This window comes from Haliotis rufescens, unplaced genomic scaffold (assembly GCF_023055435.1).
Source record: "Haliotis rufescens isolate VD_foot unplaced genomic scaffold, xgHalRufe1.0.p SCAF_8, whole genome shotgun sequence".
In the NCBI taxonomy this organism is placed as follows: Eukaryota; Metazoa; Mollusca; class Gastropoda; order Lepetellida; family Haliotidae; genus Haliotis; species Haliotis rufescens.
Window position 1 is genome coordinate 13,748,594 of NW_025964372.1, and position 18,162 is coordinate 13,766,755.

The 18,162-nt window shown below is 40.2% G+C and overlaps 1 protein-coding gene across 1 annotated transcript in view; it reads right to left on the reverse strand.

The window, feature by feature from the left end:
• The window catches only part of LOC124149035 (neuronal acetylcholine receptor subunit alpha-10-like), a 29,801-nt gene extending 12,640 nt beyond the window's left edge, over positions 1-17,161 (reverse strand). Inside the window, exons 1-2 of the mRNA XM_046520366.2 lie at positions 16,971-17,161; positions 7,221-7,283 (exon numbers count right to left, since the gene is read on the reverse strand). Coding sequence (XP_046376322.1) covers positions 7,221-7,260 — 40 coding nt within the window. The 5' untranslated portion in view covers positions 7,261-7,283; positions 16,971-17,161. The remainder of the gene's footprint in view (positions 1-7,220; positions 7,284-16,970) is intronic.
• Positions 17,162-18,162: the final 1,001 nt, after the last annotated feature.

The window sequence follows — 18,162 nt, forward strand, 5'->3', positions numbered from 1 at the left end:
CTTAAAACAGTTCTATTAGACCCGTTAATCCGACAGTCTCGCATTCCGACTTCGACACACCTAATTTGCAACGAACTGCCGAAATCACTCATTAATCAGTCTCGTTAATCCGACACAGTGATCAGCATACTCCGTGGTCATCTGCCCGTGAGTACATAGCCCGTGTTTTGATGCGAGACGAGTGGGTTGGTAGCTGCATATTACAACGGAGATATAAATTTGCTTAAAAAACAATTAATGCTTAAAATAAAAAAGCCAGGATTAATCACATGCTTAGATTACCTCAATCTCATTAAAATCAGATACCAGTTCTCGCTATCGCCGAGGACATCACATTACAGGTCATGTCAGAAGAACCTTTCGCGAACTAAAAGGAAATGCCTAACAGGAAGCCAACGTTAGCCACTAAGAAAGCAACTTTCTTAAGTTTTGCGTTACCAGTTTCAAACTGACGGCTTCCATTCCAGACTATGCTTTTTAAAGTATTTTGAATAAGTCATACAGTCCGTAACATTTGTTTTGTGCTAAGCTTGAGAGTTTGCATGATTAGAAAACATTCCGTTAACAATGTAACATAACAATATCAATATTTCATTTTTCATTTTTTTATTACGTGTTTGTATCGTTACCTATCGCGTAGTTGTCCTATTTTCGATCACGAACGTTGATACTACTTAATTTCGTTTGTCCAACAAACTCGTTAATCCGACATAATCACATGCAACCAACCATGTCGTATTAACGGGACTTGACTTTAAAAGTTTCATATGTGATAATTCAGTAGCTGATTGTACCAGACAGGTCTAATGCCGTCTGGATAGTACTAGCTCACCGAGATACCACGCCGCAGTTTAACGCGCATACACCACTCGGACACAGGATACTGACTCCGAGCCGACCCGCCCTTTTTTTATCCCAATAATACTGAGGACCAGGCAAGATAACAACAAGTACCATCTTTAAACGTCGTTTTGGTATGACGCGGCCGGGGATCGAACCGCCGACCTTCCGTTCTCCGGGCAAACCCTATCGACGAGACCACGCAGATGGCCTGTTACGACGTAAATTGTAATAAAAAGGTAAATTGTAATACTTGCAGCAAATTGTAATAATTTTGACGTAAATTGTAATAACAACGTAAATTGTAATAACATTTGACGTAAATTGTAATACGCAAATTGTAATAAAAATTGACGTAAATTGTAATAATCTCTACTTGCGGCAAAATGTAATAAATTCTTACGTAAATTGTAATAACCTTACTACCGTAGTGTCCAAGACCCCAATTGACTAGAAATGATCTTTGTCAGTTGAGCTTGCGTTTCACATGTACAATTCGAAAAATTCTTTGTATGATGACTAACGTACAAAACTGTTAAGTTAGGGATGGTTGGTATAGGCTTTATCGTACAATCGTCATTAAAGGGTGGTGTCAAAATCAATAAATTTAAATGACTGAAAGATCCATCCCCGGGTTCAAAATGATGGGTTACACAACCGTATATTCGACAAATAACTTAATTGTGACATATTGTTCAATACTCTTATAAGGCTATTCAAGATGTTTTTTGCATGACTTGCTTCAACAGTACGTTCGACACGACTGAACGAGTGATGACGAAGGGTACAAACACAGGCTGGTCAACCAGTGTGTCGATTTGCAGTGGAAACGCTATACGAGTTGATAAGGAGTACATGATCCTTTTCTTGAAACAAACGAGGGAATTTAATCATATTTATACAATTCATTTTATTTTGACGAAGAATTCAAATACAACAAATGAGTTGACAGATCCCGTGCATACACAAATAACATCCGGTATCTTCGGATAACTCTTGTACAGTTTCAAAGAGTATACGAATTATTATAAAATTCTTGCAGTAAATTGCTGAAATATATCTGCTTGTATCCAAATAGAAAGGAATTGAAATTTTATAATGGAAATATGTTTGTCACTAAAGTAAATTTTCTCTTTGACGTTGAAACGTACTTGAAGATCATTAAACTCGACAATCGTTGGTGGATTGCGCCAAGAAACCTTGATACGAATTTTATACGTACAATAATCCCCTGAAACCATAACCTCCTCTGAAAGATTAAGAGGATTAAAGTAATTTGGGCTAACATCAAGCACTGTAATAACATACTCTCTTAAAATTCCAATGAAATGACTGGTGACTTACCAAAAAGTCAAATTATATAACTAGTTCTAATTGCCCAGCCATATTACTTTTTTTCTGAAATTGAGTTAAAACTTCTAAATTTGAGACTGCAATATTTGTCTTCAGAGGGTATTCCATACACTATGTAACAACTGTTTAACCCCATTTCAAATTTGGTTTCATGCTGAATCGCTCTTTTCAACTAATGCTAACACACTTTAAATGCAAGGAAAGCATCCCAAACATATATTTTTATATATAAATACATTGTGTTGATAACCACGTACTTAACCTAAAGAAAGAACACTCAAGAGAGTTTATATATACTCTTCAAAAAAAGAAACTTGACACTGACTTTCAAAATGTAATATAATGCGATTGTTTCAAAATAGGACACAGAAACCATAATTGAAACACTGTTTGAAGATCAATGTACACAATGTTCAAAACATTAATCGTGTCACCTAGACAGACACACGTACACGATACAGTTATGTCACAGGGGTACAGAAAATGTCAGTATCGGTTGTGTCAATAACACGCTGTTGGATGTGCTGCCATTCATGCTGAAGTGCATCAAGAAGCGCCGGAAGTGTTTGGGGCGGTGGATTCCTTCTGCGAACGCGTCGATCCAACTCTTCCCACAGATGCTCAATCGGGGACAAATCTGGTGACCGGGCTGGTCAAGGTAATGTCTGGATGTTGTTGTGCTGTAAGATGTCCTGACAAACACGTGCAATATGCGGTCGAGCGTTGTCCTGCTGGAACTGTCCGCCATGAACGTTGACGTGAGGAAGAACGTAAGGCTGTAGGATCAAGTCTCTGTAACGCACACCTGTCAATGCACCTGCCACATGCACGAGAGGCGTCCTACCACCGTGATGAATTCCGGCCCATACCATGACACTCCCGCCGCCAAATGGGACAACCTGCTGCACACAGTTGGGGGCGTAACGTTCACCCCGACGTCTGTAGACACGTGCGCGCCCATCAGCACGTGTGAGTAGGAAACGGGACTCGTCAGTAAACAGTACATTTCTCCACCTTGCACGTGCCCATCTAACCCTCTGTTGGCACCAAAGCAGACGGTCCGCCAGATGACCTGGGGTCAATACATGACGTCGAACAGGTCTTCATGAAAAAGTCCAGTCTGTCGTCAACTCTGTTGGTGTTGTTGTATCGGGTCCACAGTGCGGAGATTGTCTGTCTGGATACGCCAAAGTGCCTGGCCACTTCTTGCTGAGTTGCTCCAGCTTGTAATCTCCGGATGGCGTTGTTCCGTTGAGCTGCATTCAGCCTTGGCATTCTGTCACCGCCTCTACTGCCGTTATAAGGACTGTATGAACAGCCGTTGATGTGGATTTTTATACCCATTCAGCAGGGGGGCCTACATGCCTAAATGCAGGATCCTGTGCTGCACGTTTTTACAGGCGGTTGCATTTGGATGAAGCTGTAAAATTGATCCCCAAACGCTACGTATACGTGCTTTGCATGTGTTTTCGCGAATTATAGACACATCATCTTTCTGTTTGACTTATTTGGTTCTCATTTAATGTAATTATTTTAGATATTTGGCAAAAAGTGGTTTTACATCTATGTCAAGTTTCTGTTTTTGAAGAGTATATATACAACAATGTTCGATATATCAAGTTTCAAAAAGTTCTCCCACCCCACACTAAGTCATATTTAATGACGATTGTACGATAAATGCTCTACCAAACTTCCCTAAACAGTTTTGTACCTTTGTATATATATATGTAATTTAACTGTTCGGAGTACAGTTAAACATTATATATATCGAGCTATATTCGTACCGAAAAATTATATATATCGAGCTATATTCGTACCGAAAAATTATATGTATAATTTTTCGGTACGAATATAGTTCCAGATACTTTTGTCATGCAGTGAGAAAACATGCATGTTTGACACACACAGTTATTATATTTGTGAACAGTTATCCTTATACAACTATTGATATGTAATGGGACCTTGAAAAGTAATGATACCAATGACATAGAGCTCACATTTACTGTCATTACATACACACCTACATACGCGCACACACACACATACATACATACATACATAAATACATACATACATACATACATACATACATACATAAACACACACATACATACATACCTATGTGTGTATGTGTTTGTATGTATGTGTGTGTGTGTGTATGTGTGTGTGTGTGTGTGTGTGTGTGTATACTGATGAGGGCATAGTGTCGGAGATAAATATAATTTGATTTCTTAGATAGTCACTATTCTTTTCATTGGAATGTTAAGAAGGTATGCTATAATTTCAATATTTTATTACAGTGCTTGATGTTAGCTGGAATTATTTTAATCCTCTTAAACCCCCAGAGAAGATTATCCTCTGAGGTAATTTTTGTCCGTATATATGTCACAAATTAGTCATAACTTATGAAAACCGTAATTATCTGTTTCGACAATTATGTACCGCATTGTACGTGAGGTCCTAAATTTGGTAACAAGGTTGCTTGGCGCAATCCACCAGCGATTGCCGAGTTTAATGATCTTAGAATACTCTTCGTATAAGGTAAAAGAGAATATTTACGTTAGTGACAAAACCCTTTTTATTATAGATTTCTCATCCTTTCAATTTTGATCAAAACAGATATATTTCAGCAATAATTGATTGCAACAAATTTATTATACATTCTGATGCTCTTTGAAACTCAACAAGACATGCCCGAAGATACAGGATATTATTAGTGTATGCTTTGAATTATGATTTCGTGCCGTGATCATGATTGATTCTGTTTTGGTTGTTGGGGCAAGAGTTATTATCCCAGCAAAAGTTGTCAGTAAGTTGTTGTTAGTTCTTCATGACATATGAGAGGAATCCAGACAGTTAGATTTATTCATTTATTTCATTAAATATACTTCTTCCTATGAAAGGAAGTATTTTATGTTATATTAATGATCCATATGTTAATCATACATTGCTACAAATATTGCATAAGTTAACATGGTTTGCATTTATTTATTATTATTTATTTAACTGTGAGAAGTTCACAGAGATCGAGAATACACAATATCTAATAGTATATGCAATGTAGGTAAAGAATATCCACGCCCCTCTTTTGATATAAATAAAAACATTGTATATAATGTTATGTATTAAGTATTATCCTTTCCCATGCATGGGAAATCTATGCTGCATTTGCTGACGACTGTTTTTTTCCCTTTGACATTGCACAGGAGATCTGTCACTCATTTGTTGTATTTGAATTCTTCATCAAAATATAATGTATAAATACGATTGAATTGTCTTGTTTGTTTCAAGGAAACGGTCATGTGCTCCTTATCAAATTAAGTAAACCTCCAATGCAAATCGACATAATTTCAGGGTCCGGTTGCACAGAGCTCTCTTCGGTAACTCGTAACTCAATGTTATTGCAATGGACTCCTAGCTAAGCTACTATTGGATGATAAATCAATTAACCTATTTGTCGAATAGACGTACCTAATGTAATCCATCATTTTTAACCCGAGGATGGATCTTTCAGTCATAAATTTCGATGTGTACAGTTGCTAGAGTATTATTCTAACAATACAGACATGACGCAAGCTGCACGTAAAATAATTGATAAAGGTAGTCCTTGCGGGTTCACATACCTACATGTACATCGCCTAGGACATTGTCATTATTTGCTTTACATACTCCGAGCAACGTTAAAAAAATTGAAGCTTGAATAATAATAAATTGATATAATGTATATGAACATGTACAAATCAGCTTGCACACAGACTACTGCAGAATGACATGTCATCCATTTGCTAGTTTAGTTCAGTTTAAACATATTTTATTCACAGAACAAAATGAGAATTGTATCGGGGACAAGTTGCAACTTAGTAAACCCCTCTCCGCATAAAATATGTACAAATATACAGTTGCAAAATAAATAAATGTGCTTCAGTCAGTAAAAGTCATACTTTCCACATTTACACATCAATATATTTGTGTAAGTTTGTTACGTTATAATTATTCCATTGTGTATATTACTACCTACTTTACCAATTGAAATATGATTCCATTAGGTTAAATATGAACAATTATGATGAAAATCGTCAATAGGATATATTACAATTAAGTACAAAACACACAGAGTATTTCTCAAATAAATAAGAAAACTAAGTTCATTCTAGTAATTAATCCTCTTCTGGACAACCATAGAAATGAAATTCCAATGCGTTTATATATACATATAATTATACAACAATGTACGATAACGACCTCAATCCTCCCCCACACCCATACTTTGAAGACGATTGTACGATAAACCCTGTACCAACCCTGACAAGGATAGGTTCTAGTCATTTAACGCCTTTGACACTAAACTTATAAGGTTATTACAATTTACGTAAAAAGTTATTACATTTTACCGCAAGTTGAGATTATTACAATTTACGTCAATTTTTATAACAATTTGCGTATTACAATTTACGTCAAATTTTATTACAATTTACGTTGTTATTACAATTTACGTCAAAATTATTACAATTTGCTGCAAGTATTACAATTTACCTTTTTATTACAATTTACGTCGTAACATGGCCTTGTCGTACGAGTGGACTTAATGGATAGTGTGACATCATGCCCCGACAGCGTGGATCGTTGCACATAATATCAATACCTGCTTTGTCTTGTCAAGACCCGATTGTTCACAGCCGTCGTCATGTAGCAGGCACATTGCTGAGTACGGCGTTAAACAACGACCCAAAGAAACACTATTCACAAGATCACGTAAGGTAGATAGCACTCCTGTAGGAACAACAAAAACCCGTGTTCGCGCGTTTCACCAAAGTGGTAAACGTACTTCACCTTCATCACTTCGGGCGTTCCCCTACCTTAGCCGACACACCTAGCTATAACTGGAACACTGTTCTAAGCAGCGTTAAAACACAACTCCTGCACGCACTCATCCTGTAGGAAGAGTTTGAACATCCTTGTTTCACGACACGTGTTCGATAAATAAGACGTTCGTGATATCAGAAGGAGAAATGTGTCAAATATCTTACCAAGGAGAAGAAGCGCCAGAAGAAGTAGGAGGTAGGCCATCTTCACCCCAAGTTGGAACAAGTCTGAAAAGTAAACAGTGACACTATTTATCAGAAACAAACATGGAATGAATCAATACCTGATATAGAAATCTTTCATTTACGGTGCATTGGAAGTTATCATCCGCTATACAACACTGCCAACGATAGCGTCGCAATCCAATGCTGTAACAGTTAAATATTTACACTTATTACTCGCCCGGGAGGAGATCTCCCGCTTTATATTCATCTGTATTACATATTGTGTAATACCAAAGTGCGTGTTTATGAACTGCGGGCCCCGTTTCACAAGCCGATCGTAGCGCCACGGCAGCCGTAAGTCAATGTAAAAGTATGGAGTTACGATAACTTTAGCCCGACGATTGCTTTGTGGAACAGACCCCTGAATTTTGAAGGCGGACCGTTGTATGGTATTAAATTAATAAGTATCAACGTTTGACGTGTTTGAAGTATTATTCTGTTAAACTCAATTGGAGTAAGCTGTGGATCATGTAGTTGTCTGGCTATTCACACGCAACAGTGAAATTGAAAAAATATATAAAGGCTCATCCTATTTCTCATATACTTTTTATGAAGTGTAATTTATTTTTTTCATTACAAATGTAAAACCTTGAAACGTAATTTCTCCAAACCTAATAGTCAGGGACGTTTCACCACCACTTGTAATTGCGACTTCAAAAGTAGTTCCGAGTTTGCAGTCACTAAAATTCTTTACAATACATCGCCTTCAAACATATTCTTGAAAGCTACGAGTCCGCAGTTAGAAGCGTTCGATAACACGCAGGTCAAGTAACAAAAAATGCGCTTTGTGACAAGACCAGTCTCGACTGACAGATGGCCATCTGTCATAATTTTCCTTATCAATGTGGAACTTGACACTTACCATAAAAGGAGACGATTTGCTTGACAATAGTTCCGTCAAGGTGTTAAGTTCACTGCAGTGAAAATATCCCTTTTCTCAACATTGAAGTTAATAATAAATATATAAACGGCAAGTAATACATAAAATACTAACCTCGCTACTGTGTAATACCAATTTAAGAAAATATATGAATAGTTCTGGTTTAGTGTTCCGTATTTATACATCAACCCTTTGTCACTCATTTCAGTGTAAAAATAATTACTTTAGAAAATAAGTTTTATTACAAATAATTGTAGCATTACTGACAGTCAGAAATATCAAACGCTGTGTTGTTAACGATTGAGTGAAATAAAACAATTGCAAATCTAGCTCAGGTTATAAAATATATTTTCAATACAGTGAGTTGGCTTTGAACAGTAACGTAGTGGTGTGGCTGTGTCTCGGCTTAACGTGGCGGAAGGTGGCGCAGGGGAAAGGCGTGAACCACTTCAGGGATCCCGGGGGCACCGATGTGGTGCAGGTAGACTCAGGCTCGGGGTAAACAGGGATTCGGTCACAAGACCAGCGGATCCTGACACAACCAGAGAGGCGTGATGCGACATAGACTATTGGGCTTCTGGCGCGAGACACTACATACACGGTGAAGATATCAACCAAGAGAAATCTGACATTTAAAGTTGTTTACACGATGGATTAAACAAAATGGGTTTTTTCAAGCATTTACTGTCGCTATCAATATAAATAAATTATTTAAAATACTATGATAAAACCCTGTTGTCAAATGTCAAACTACCGTAGATCCATGCTCGCAGTGTCAATCACTGGATTATTTACAAACTGCCGATACAAAAATGGAAAATTGTTCGGCGTTAAACAACAAAGAACAACAATATTGTTCTGATTACGTAAGGTGACGTCAAAGGCAATGAGTGACCTCAAATGTTCAATGTGACGTCATTTACCTTCAACACATCAATCAGCATTGAAAACTGTTAAAATATCGGAAAATTATTTCATTCGAATTTGCAACGTTTATGGGTAATTCAGGAATGAATTATTATTGTAATGTTTAAACCAAAGCGTATTTTGTATGTATGTATAGGCAAGCAATATGACGTTGGTGTGTAAATAATCCAATCTGGACGAGATGAGGTGAGGTGAAATTGGTTTGACGTCGCGTCCAAGATTATTGATATATAGCAACAGGCATTCACGTGTGTGTGTGTGTGTGTGTGTGTGTGTGTGTGTGTGTGTGTGTGTGTGTGTGTGTGTGTGTGTGTGTGTGTGTGTGTGTGTGCGCGTGCGTGCTAGCGTGCGTGTGTGTGTGTGTGTGTGAGAGAGAGAGAGAGAGAGAGAGACGTTTAACGTCGCGTCAAAGATTATTGCTATATTATATAGCAACCTGTGTTTGTGCTACTCCGTGCGGACTAATGCCGATTTTATAGTGCTAGCCCACTGAGAAACCATTTTAACACGAATACCCCACTCAGACACAGCATACTAACTTGTTTTTGCCGGAGGCAAGGTAACAACAAGTACTATCTTTTAAGACCTTTTTGTACGACGCCGGTATGGAATACGAACCCCGGACCTTCAGCTCCCCGGACGAACGTTCTACCACCAGACCACGGTGACGGCCCGAATCTGGACGAGACAAATCAAACCATTGGTGTAGAATGACACCAAATCAACAAAAGTCACCGAAATTATCCAGTTAGTTGCATTGGTGATGTACCAACCGAACAGGATGTGAAGAACATGATGCAAGTCGTAATGTATGCCTTTGTGTATAACCTCGACGACACAGGCGGAGTTACAGCTAACCGTACATTTCTTTCCATGTGTGCAAGATACCAATAGTTTGCAAAATTTAGTAATAATGTTAAATTTATGAAATTACGTGTTAATTTATAATCATCTTAACATTACGTATGCTGGACACACTAAAAGAAAATGGGATTCAGTTTCATCGCAGTTGAGTTGCAAAAACTATATTGTCTTAAATTTCAGGGTATATCGAAGTGACGCCCACTCTAACTTTCTAGATCATGAACTTGAGCGAAAACGAGAAAGAACAATTTGCTTTTTGTTCAAATAGGTTTTCACAATAATAGAAAAGTGTTGCATAATAGGGCATTTTTGGACGTTGCTTAAACATACTGAGATATACATTATTTAAATGCCATCTTTTGAAATAACTATGTATCTCCTTTCCCCGATCTTGCTTATCATACAAGCATGTCATAACATCTTTGGGGTAAACGTCTCTGGGCATGGGGCATTGTCAAAATATTTAACCAATACGTCACACATCTTCTCATAGTATATATATATATATGAATGGAGTATCTACCACACTCACCTGCGGTGTTCGAGGCTAAACCGCATGCATGCATACACTTGTACCCTATCCAACTTTTCTCCCTGTTCGAACCCCCAAACGCCCTCACAATGAAGAACTGGCATTATGTTTGTCTCAAAGATTTTGAAGTAGAAACTGGTGAAAACAGTGGAAAGGAGAGTAAACTTCTCAAACTATATACAGTATCCATACATTCTTGGCCCGCAGAGCTACATTGTCACCTGGTTTAAACCAATTAAGCCTATAGTCAATACGTAAACCAAGATAGGTGTAACAACTTCAAGTATACTCTTCAAAAAAGAAACGCAATGCCATAAAAGCAAAACTAGCGGACCAAGAGGTGCGAAATGAGTGAGTGAGTGAGTGAGTATGGTTTTACGCCGCTTTTAGAAATATTCCAGCAATATCACGGCGGGGGTCACAAGAAATGGGCTTCACACAATGTACCCATGTCGGGAATCGAACCCGGGTCTTCGGCGTGACGAGCGAACGCTTTAACCCCTAGGCTGCCCGACCGCCCCAGGTGCGAAATGAAGAAGGTTTCATGTGTTGTAGTGTCAGTGACAAATTTCCCGGACCAAAATGATCACAACAAGGACATGCAAACCATTAGTCGGGAAACAAGTACGATTCGGAAAAAACGCACCCAGTGCCGCAGCACTATGAATGGTTTTAAAGTGCAGGGTAGCCAGGGTTTTCAATGTAGCGCCCAGCACCATCACAAGGCTGTGTGATTTGTTTCAACAGCATCGGTCAACAAGTGATCGGCCAAGGTCGGGACGACCAAGAGTTACCAACCCCGCCCAAGATCGCTACATCCGACTGCCCACCTACGTGAAAGGACGACCACAGCCACCTCAACCGCATCCCAAATACCCGGACTGATCTTAATCTCCGACCAGACCGTACGAAACCGTTTAAGAGCAGCAGGTCTACGAGCAAGACGTCCTGTTCGACGCGTCATATTGAGTCGACAACATCGTAAACAACGACTGCATTGGTGTCGTCAACACAGGGTATGGCCTCAACTGTAATGGAGAGATGTCTGGTTCAGCGACGAATCAAGATTTCTCCTCCGTCGAGGGGATGGAAGAGCACGGGTCTACAGATGTCGGGGAGAACTTTAAACCGGAGACTGCGTACAGGAGGTGGACAGGTTTGGTAGGGGTAGCGTTATGATCTGGGCGGCTATCTCTCATCATGGCAGGACAGTTTTGATCCATATCCAGGGCAATCTTACGGCTCAACGATTCATCAACGAAATTCTCCTACCACATGTCCTCCCAATTGCAGCCAACGGCAACGGTGTATTCCAGCAGGACAACGCTCGACCGCATACAGCACGGACCACAAGAGCCTGTCTACATAACAAAAACGTTGATGTTCTCTCCTGGGCCTCCAGATCCCCAGATTTGAACCCGATAGAGCACCTGTGGGATGAACTGGACAGATGGCTACGCCGACGTCAACCACAACACCAGACGTTGCAGCAGTTGGCTTTTGCGTTGCAGGCCGAGTGGGCTACCATTCCCCAGGATGTGATTCGCATACCCGTCTCTTCCATGGGCAGGAGATGCTATCGATTCCAACGGGGGACATACGCGTTATGATAGCTGACCTTCACCTTGGGCTTTTCCTATGTACCGATAACTGAGATGACAACAATCAGTGTGTATATAAAGCCTTTATAAAACAATTTCATAAAACGAGACAACCCACCACCGTTTTTGAAAAATACAATTTTAGTTTTAGACACATTGACCGACACTTTCCAAGTCTCACGAACATTCTCAAGAATATATAATGTTTTGGGAGATTGAAAACAGTATCACCAAACAATATCGAATCATCGACAAAGGAGAGTGTGGATTAAATGTAACTGCAGACAAACTGACGCCAGTCGTGCAAATTCTGCACTCTTTTGAACGGCGTTCACACAAAATGAGAAGATTATTCCATGATACAATTCATCACATACCTTGCTGGTTCATTAGAAACACGGTGTGCATTGCAGTGATGCGAAACTTGAAATCGTTGAAGAGTGACCATGTTGACGTTGGGTCATATCTCTTCAAATTCACGCCACGTCACTAAAAAGCCTGTAAAACCTCCAGTTCTCAAGCTCTATGTTACAATGTCCCAAGGCATGATCGTAGGTGTCTTACACACAGGTCCTATATGACAGATAACCAGTTGTGCTGTATATGCTCACTCCGTTATGGAAATATCAGCTCAACTGCAAACCCCGCCTAACCCGGCTGCCGTGTTTCCTATACCAAACTTCAAAGTACGAAACATTTTAATGATAATGAATTTGCTGCTGTTTGTCGAAATTTGGACGCAAAAATGAAAGCCCTTGCGCGAAGAGTCGCTGGAATTCAGGAGCAGAAAGCTGGTGTGTTGTCGCGTAGCCAGGAGGAAATGCTATGGGAGGTGGGGATCCAAGGAGAAGACACACTGCAACAACCGCTGGACACAGTGTTCTGCATCTGTTTCTGTTTGAGGGGAGGTGCTTAGCATCACGATTTATCGGTAGGAGAATTTGGTCATTTCGAAATCGTTATGAAGAATGGTGCCAAGCATTTGCGATATTTGGAAGGTGTAACTGAGACGAGCAACGGTGGATTAAAGCACAAGACGTCCCTAGGAAGTATATCATAGTTGGACCCAATACAGAAACTACTACCAGATGCCCAGTCAGACTTCAGGAGAAGAACATGTCACTGAGGTAACTATTACATTATCCGAAGTCAAACATTTTGTGAATGTGGTAATATGAAACTTTACAACATTTACAACTTATGGATCAGTCATTCATTCTAGAGTGAGTGAGTTTGGTTTTACGCCGCTTTTAGCAATATTCCAGCAATATCACGGCAGGGAAAACTAGAAATGGGCTTCATAAGGAAGGAAGAGATATAACGGGTGTCATATTTCAAATTCAAGCAAAACGAGATTCCATTACGAGGAACACAACCTTTCGAAGTACACGCTTATACCCCTTTATCGGATGAATGTATGCTAGGCTGCACAGAACGTATATGTGTACGTGTAAGATCAAAGTAATAAGATAACAAAGGTGGAAACTTAACAAGGGAAGCCAACAATTAATTATCGCTAAAAGGCGCCTAATTTGATTTTATTGTCTGTGCTAATTATCCATCTGGCCTCCATTTGTCCATTGCTATTACCAATCAGTGCTAATTACCCCCTCCCTCCCATTTGTCCATTGCTATTACCAATCAATGATAATTATCCCCTCCCTCCCATTTGTCCATTGCTATTACCAATCAGTGCTAATTATCCCCTCCCTCCCATTTGTCCATTGCTATTACCAATCAGTGCTAATTACCCCCTCCCTCCCATTTGTCCATTGCTATTACCAATCAGTGATAATTATCCCCTCCCTCCCATTTGTCCATTGCTATTACCAATCAGTGCTAATTACCCCCTCCCTCCCATTTGTCCATTGCTATTACCAATCAGTGCTAATTACCCCCTCCCTCCCATTTGTCCATTGCTATTACCAATCAGTGATAATTGTCCCCTCCCTCCCATTTGACCATTGCTATTACCAATCAGTGATAATTGTCCCCTCCCTCCCATTTGTCCATTGCTATAACCAATCAGTGATAATTGTCCCCTCCCTCCCATTTGTCCATTGCTATTACCAATCAGTGCTAATTACCCCCTCCCTCCCATTTGTCCATTGCTATTACCAATCAGTGCTAATTACCCCCTCCCTCCCATTTGTCCATTGCTATTACCAATCAGTGCTAATTACCCCCTCCCTCCCATTTGTCCATTGCTATTACCAATCAGTGCTAATTACCCCCTCCCTCCCATTTGTCCATTGCTATTTCCAATCAGTGCTAATTATCCCCTCTCTCCCATTTGTCCATTGCTATTACCAATCAGTGCTAATTATCCCCTCCCTCCCATTTGTCCATTCCTATTACCAATCAGTGCTAATTATCCCCTCCCTCCCATTTGTCCATTGCTATTACCAATCAGTGATAATTATCCCCTCCCTCCCATTTGTCCATTGCTATTACCAATCAGAGCTAATTATCCCCTCCCTCCCATTTGTCCATTGCTATTACCAATCAGTGCTAATTACCCCCTCCCTCTCATTTGTCCATTGCTATTACCAATCAGAGCTAATTGTCCCCTCTCTCCCATTTGTCCATTGCTATTACCAATCAGAGCTAATTATCCCCTCCCTCCCATTTGTCCATTGCTATTACCAATCAGTGCTAATTACCCCCTCCCTCCCATTTGTCCATTGCTATTACCAATCGGTGATAATTTAACTCCTAATTTATTTCGCTAATTAACCGTTTCTTGTAAAGTTTCCACCTTCGATAATTTATTAATTTTTTTGTCTATGATCTCTGCTTCCAAGCATTTATTAACCTGAAGAAGAAGTAAGCATCACGCGAAACGTTGTGTTCCTCAAGACGTGATCCTGTGAGATGTTTAAGACAGATATGTCTGTTCAGACCAGATGTCAACACGCTGGTCAACACGCAGTCCAAAGTCCCCCAACCTTCATTTAGTGAGTGAGTGAGTAGGTTTAACGTCTCGTCGGCATTATTTCATCTATATACTGACAAGATAACATTTGACATCAATAATACATATTTAAACTGTATAAAATCCTGTCGACGAAGGACAGTATAATAACTGGAATATATCAGATTTTCGTAAAACTAATTATAAACGGGCTGTAGATCGCCAGCAACTGAGGGTAGATCAGCACTCTAGGGACAATGGGGACTAACAATTATACTAACTATTTTAAAAGTTGATTTATTTATTTACAAAATATAGCAATCATAATTTATTAATCAGTTTAATTTCCTTTGAAAAAACAAGAACTAAAGGAGAACTTATCTAATTACAAAGATCCTTGATGGATGAAACTTTGAAGTACTTATCCCTTGTGATGGAAAAATGAATACAGTCAAGTAGGATCTGACAGCCCGAGTGCTGATGAAGACGGAAGTCAGCACAGGGTAAAAGCACCGTTCATAGTAACTCCAACTGCAATGGCCTGGAGATGAGCTGTAAGTGCAACAGGGCTACGGATAACATCATGCCTCACAGTGGTGGCCCTATCACCCGGGGGAGAAAAATAATGATATGCTTTGAACTGATGTAAGTTAAAATTATCTGTCTATTCTAGATAAGTTTCCTGCAGACAGAATGCTGGTGGTCTCAGACCCTGGACTAATAGCTGCAATTCATTAAAATTAGTCGTGTTGGGAAGTTGATTGTTCAAGTGAAAACAACCGTGGAGTTCACCCATATGAGATCTGTTTGGCAGTTCATTGAGTGAGTGGCGACTGGCGAAGTGGGGCGTTTCGTGGTGGTTTCAGATGGTCACGGGGGGCCCAGTCGTCTAAGGCGCCGCGATTCGCTGTTCAGAGTTGCGTCCCCTGGACACGCCAGAAACCTGTGATTGTGGGTTCGAATCCCGGTTCGCCCCGATTATGTTTCCAGGTTTGTCAGCACCATACCCGTGCTCGTGGGTTTCACCAAAGTGGTAAACGTCTGAGACCTGCATCACTTCGGGCTTTCCTCCCACATTAAGCTGACACGCCGTGATATAACTGGAATAATGTTAAAAGCGTCGTTAAACCCAACTCACTCACTCACTCACTCACTATGAAACGTGGCCAGTAATCAGTGGATTTCGACGGTCGCTGTTCATCATCAATTTCAAGTGGACGTTTTTTGTTTATTTTGGAGGGGGTTTTGTAATCCATGTTTAATTGTCAATGTTTCGTCACCCGAGCTCCCCACCCACCATGGAGTGTCATAAGGACGATGCCAGTAACACGTGGATCTCCAGCTTGACGCACCAAGGATACACGGATGATATGCTCATGCAGAATAATCAAAACAGTAACTATAATCCACCAGATTGGCCAATGAGCCACTTCCGCCTTCTGGACATAGGACTCTGGGCAAATTACATACTTGAAGTACATACATTTGAAATTCAGCTAAGACATCAGTGTTAAAAATCAGGGCCTAAGTCCCGCCGACACAGGGGCGCAACCCACGGCAAATGGGTTGCCCAATGCGGTCGCCTTTTACGACCAGCAATGGGGTGCTGAGGACACATTCTCATCTACCCCGGGCCCCACGGGGAACCTCCATTTAGCCTCTTATGACCAGCATAGGGTTGCGGGACCAATTCTATTTCGGAATAACCACGGGTGCAGTTGGCACACTATTACCTTTTGGTGAAATGGTAGTCTTTGATTACCTGTTTTAACAGTCGTGTGAAGAAACGCCAGTCAGTATGCCTCACATACATGTCTGCTTTCGTTAGTGGCTTTTCTAAAGACTATTACAGAGAAGAAGGTCTAATTTCTATTTCAGTAGTTCGGTTAGTGATAACTATATGACAAAATAGGAATAATAATAATAATAATTGACAAAAATACGTATAGCGGAATAGGTCTTATATACTCACTGTCACGGAAGCTGACTGTCCACTGATGTCCCACAACTCTCTAATCTTCACTTAACACGTCAACAGAGCTATTCAAATTTCATTCCATTTCATTCCTATTTACAAGCTCACTTGAACAGATAATCGACAGTGCATTCAGAATTGACGGAGGTCTTTCGTCAAACATAGGGAAAGTTATATTGACTGACGATCATGAGGTGGCTGTCTATATTCGCTACACCTTTAGTATAAGAACTGGGTGCGAGGTTTCAATAATTTATTCCAAAATCGATTCGAACTGGTCGGGCTGGGGATGTTGACAGCAGAGTTAATATTGCCGCGTTTGACATGTACAGGTTGCTAATGGTCTTACTGGAACAATGTATAAAAAGATTTCTGTAATGTGTGTGGAACCTGAACGATTTATAAAAAAAACAAGCTCGTATTTGGGCCATGATAACAAAGCTATATTTGATTGGGAGTGGACATCAATATAGTAATTTCGCAAATCACTTGATTGTTGTATGTATTATTTTGGTAATGAATCCACAATGTTATATATGCCGTCTGTTATCATTAAACTGGAATGTGTTTGTAACCTTAATGCTAATAGTCCTCGCGTTTTTTAAGTGTGACGTTGCCAAGCAACAATAAACATTTGCAGCATGTACATGGAATTGATACACACAATCCGGGTGTATAGTTAGACAGAAGTGACATGGCAGTTACCAATCGATCTTGCAGGTTAAATTTCGTAAACATATTACATTCCTCAGGACCTGGTAGGATTCTGTTAAGTTTATAAGTCCCCAGCAACCTATGCTTGTCGTGAAAACAGCTCAGTTGATCAGGTAATGGGGCATATTTGTGTGCGAGACCACCCGATCCCGTTAGATTCATCTCACAACAGACCCGTGAGTGAGTGAGTTGGGTTTAACGCCGCTTTTTAACATTATTCCAGTGTTTCACGGCATGTCAGCTTAATGTGGGAGAAAAGCCCGAAGTGATGCAGGTCTCAGACGTTTACCACTTCGGTCAAACCCACGAGTACGGGTATGGCGCTGACAAACCTAGAAATATAATCGGGGCGAACCGGGATTCAAACCCCCAATCATAGGTTTCTGGCGTGGCCAAGGGACGCAACTCTGCACAGCAAATCGCAGCGCCTTAGACGACAAGGCCACCCGTGCCCCCTAACAGACCCGTGAAGATC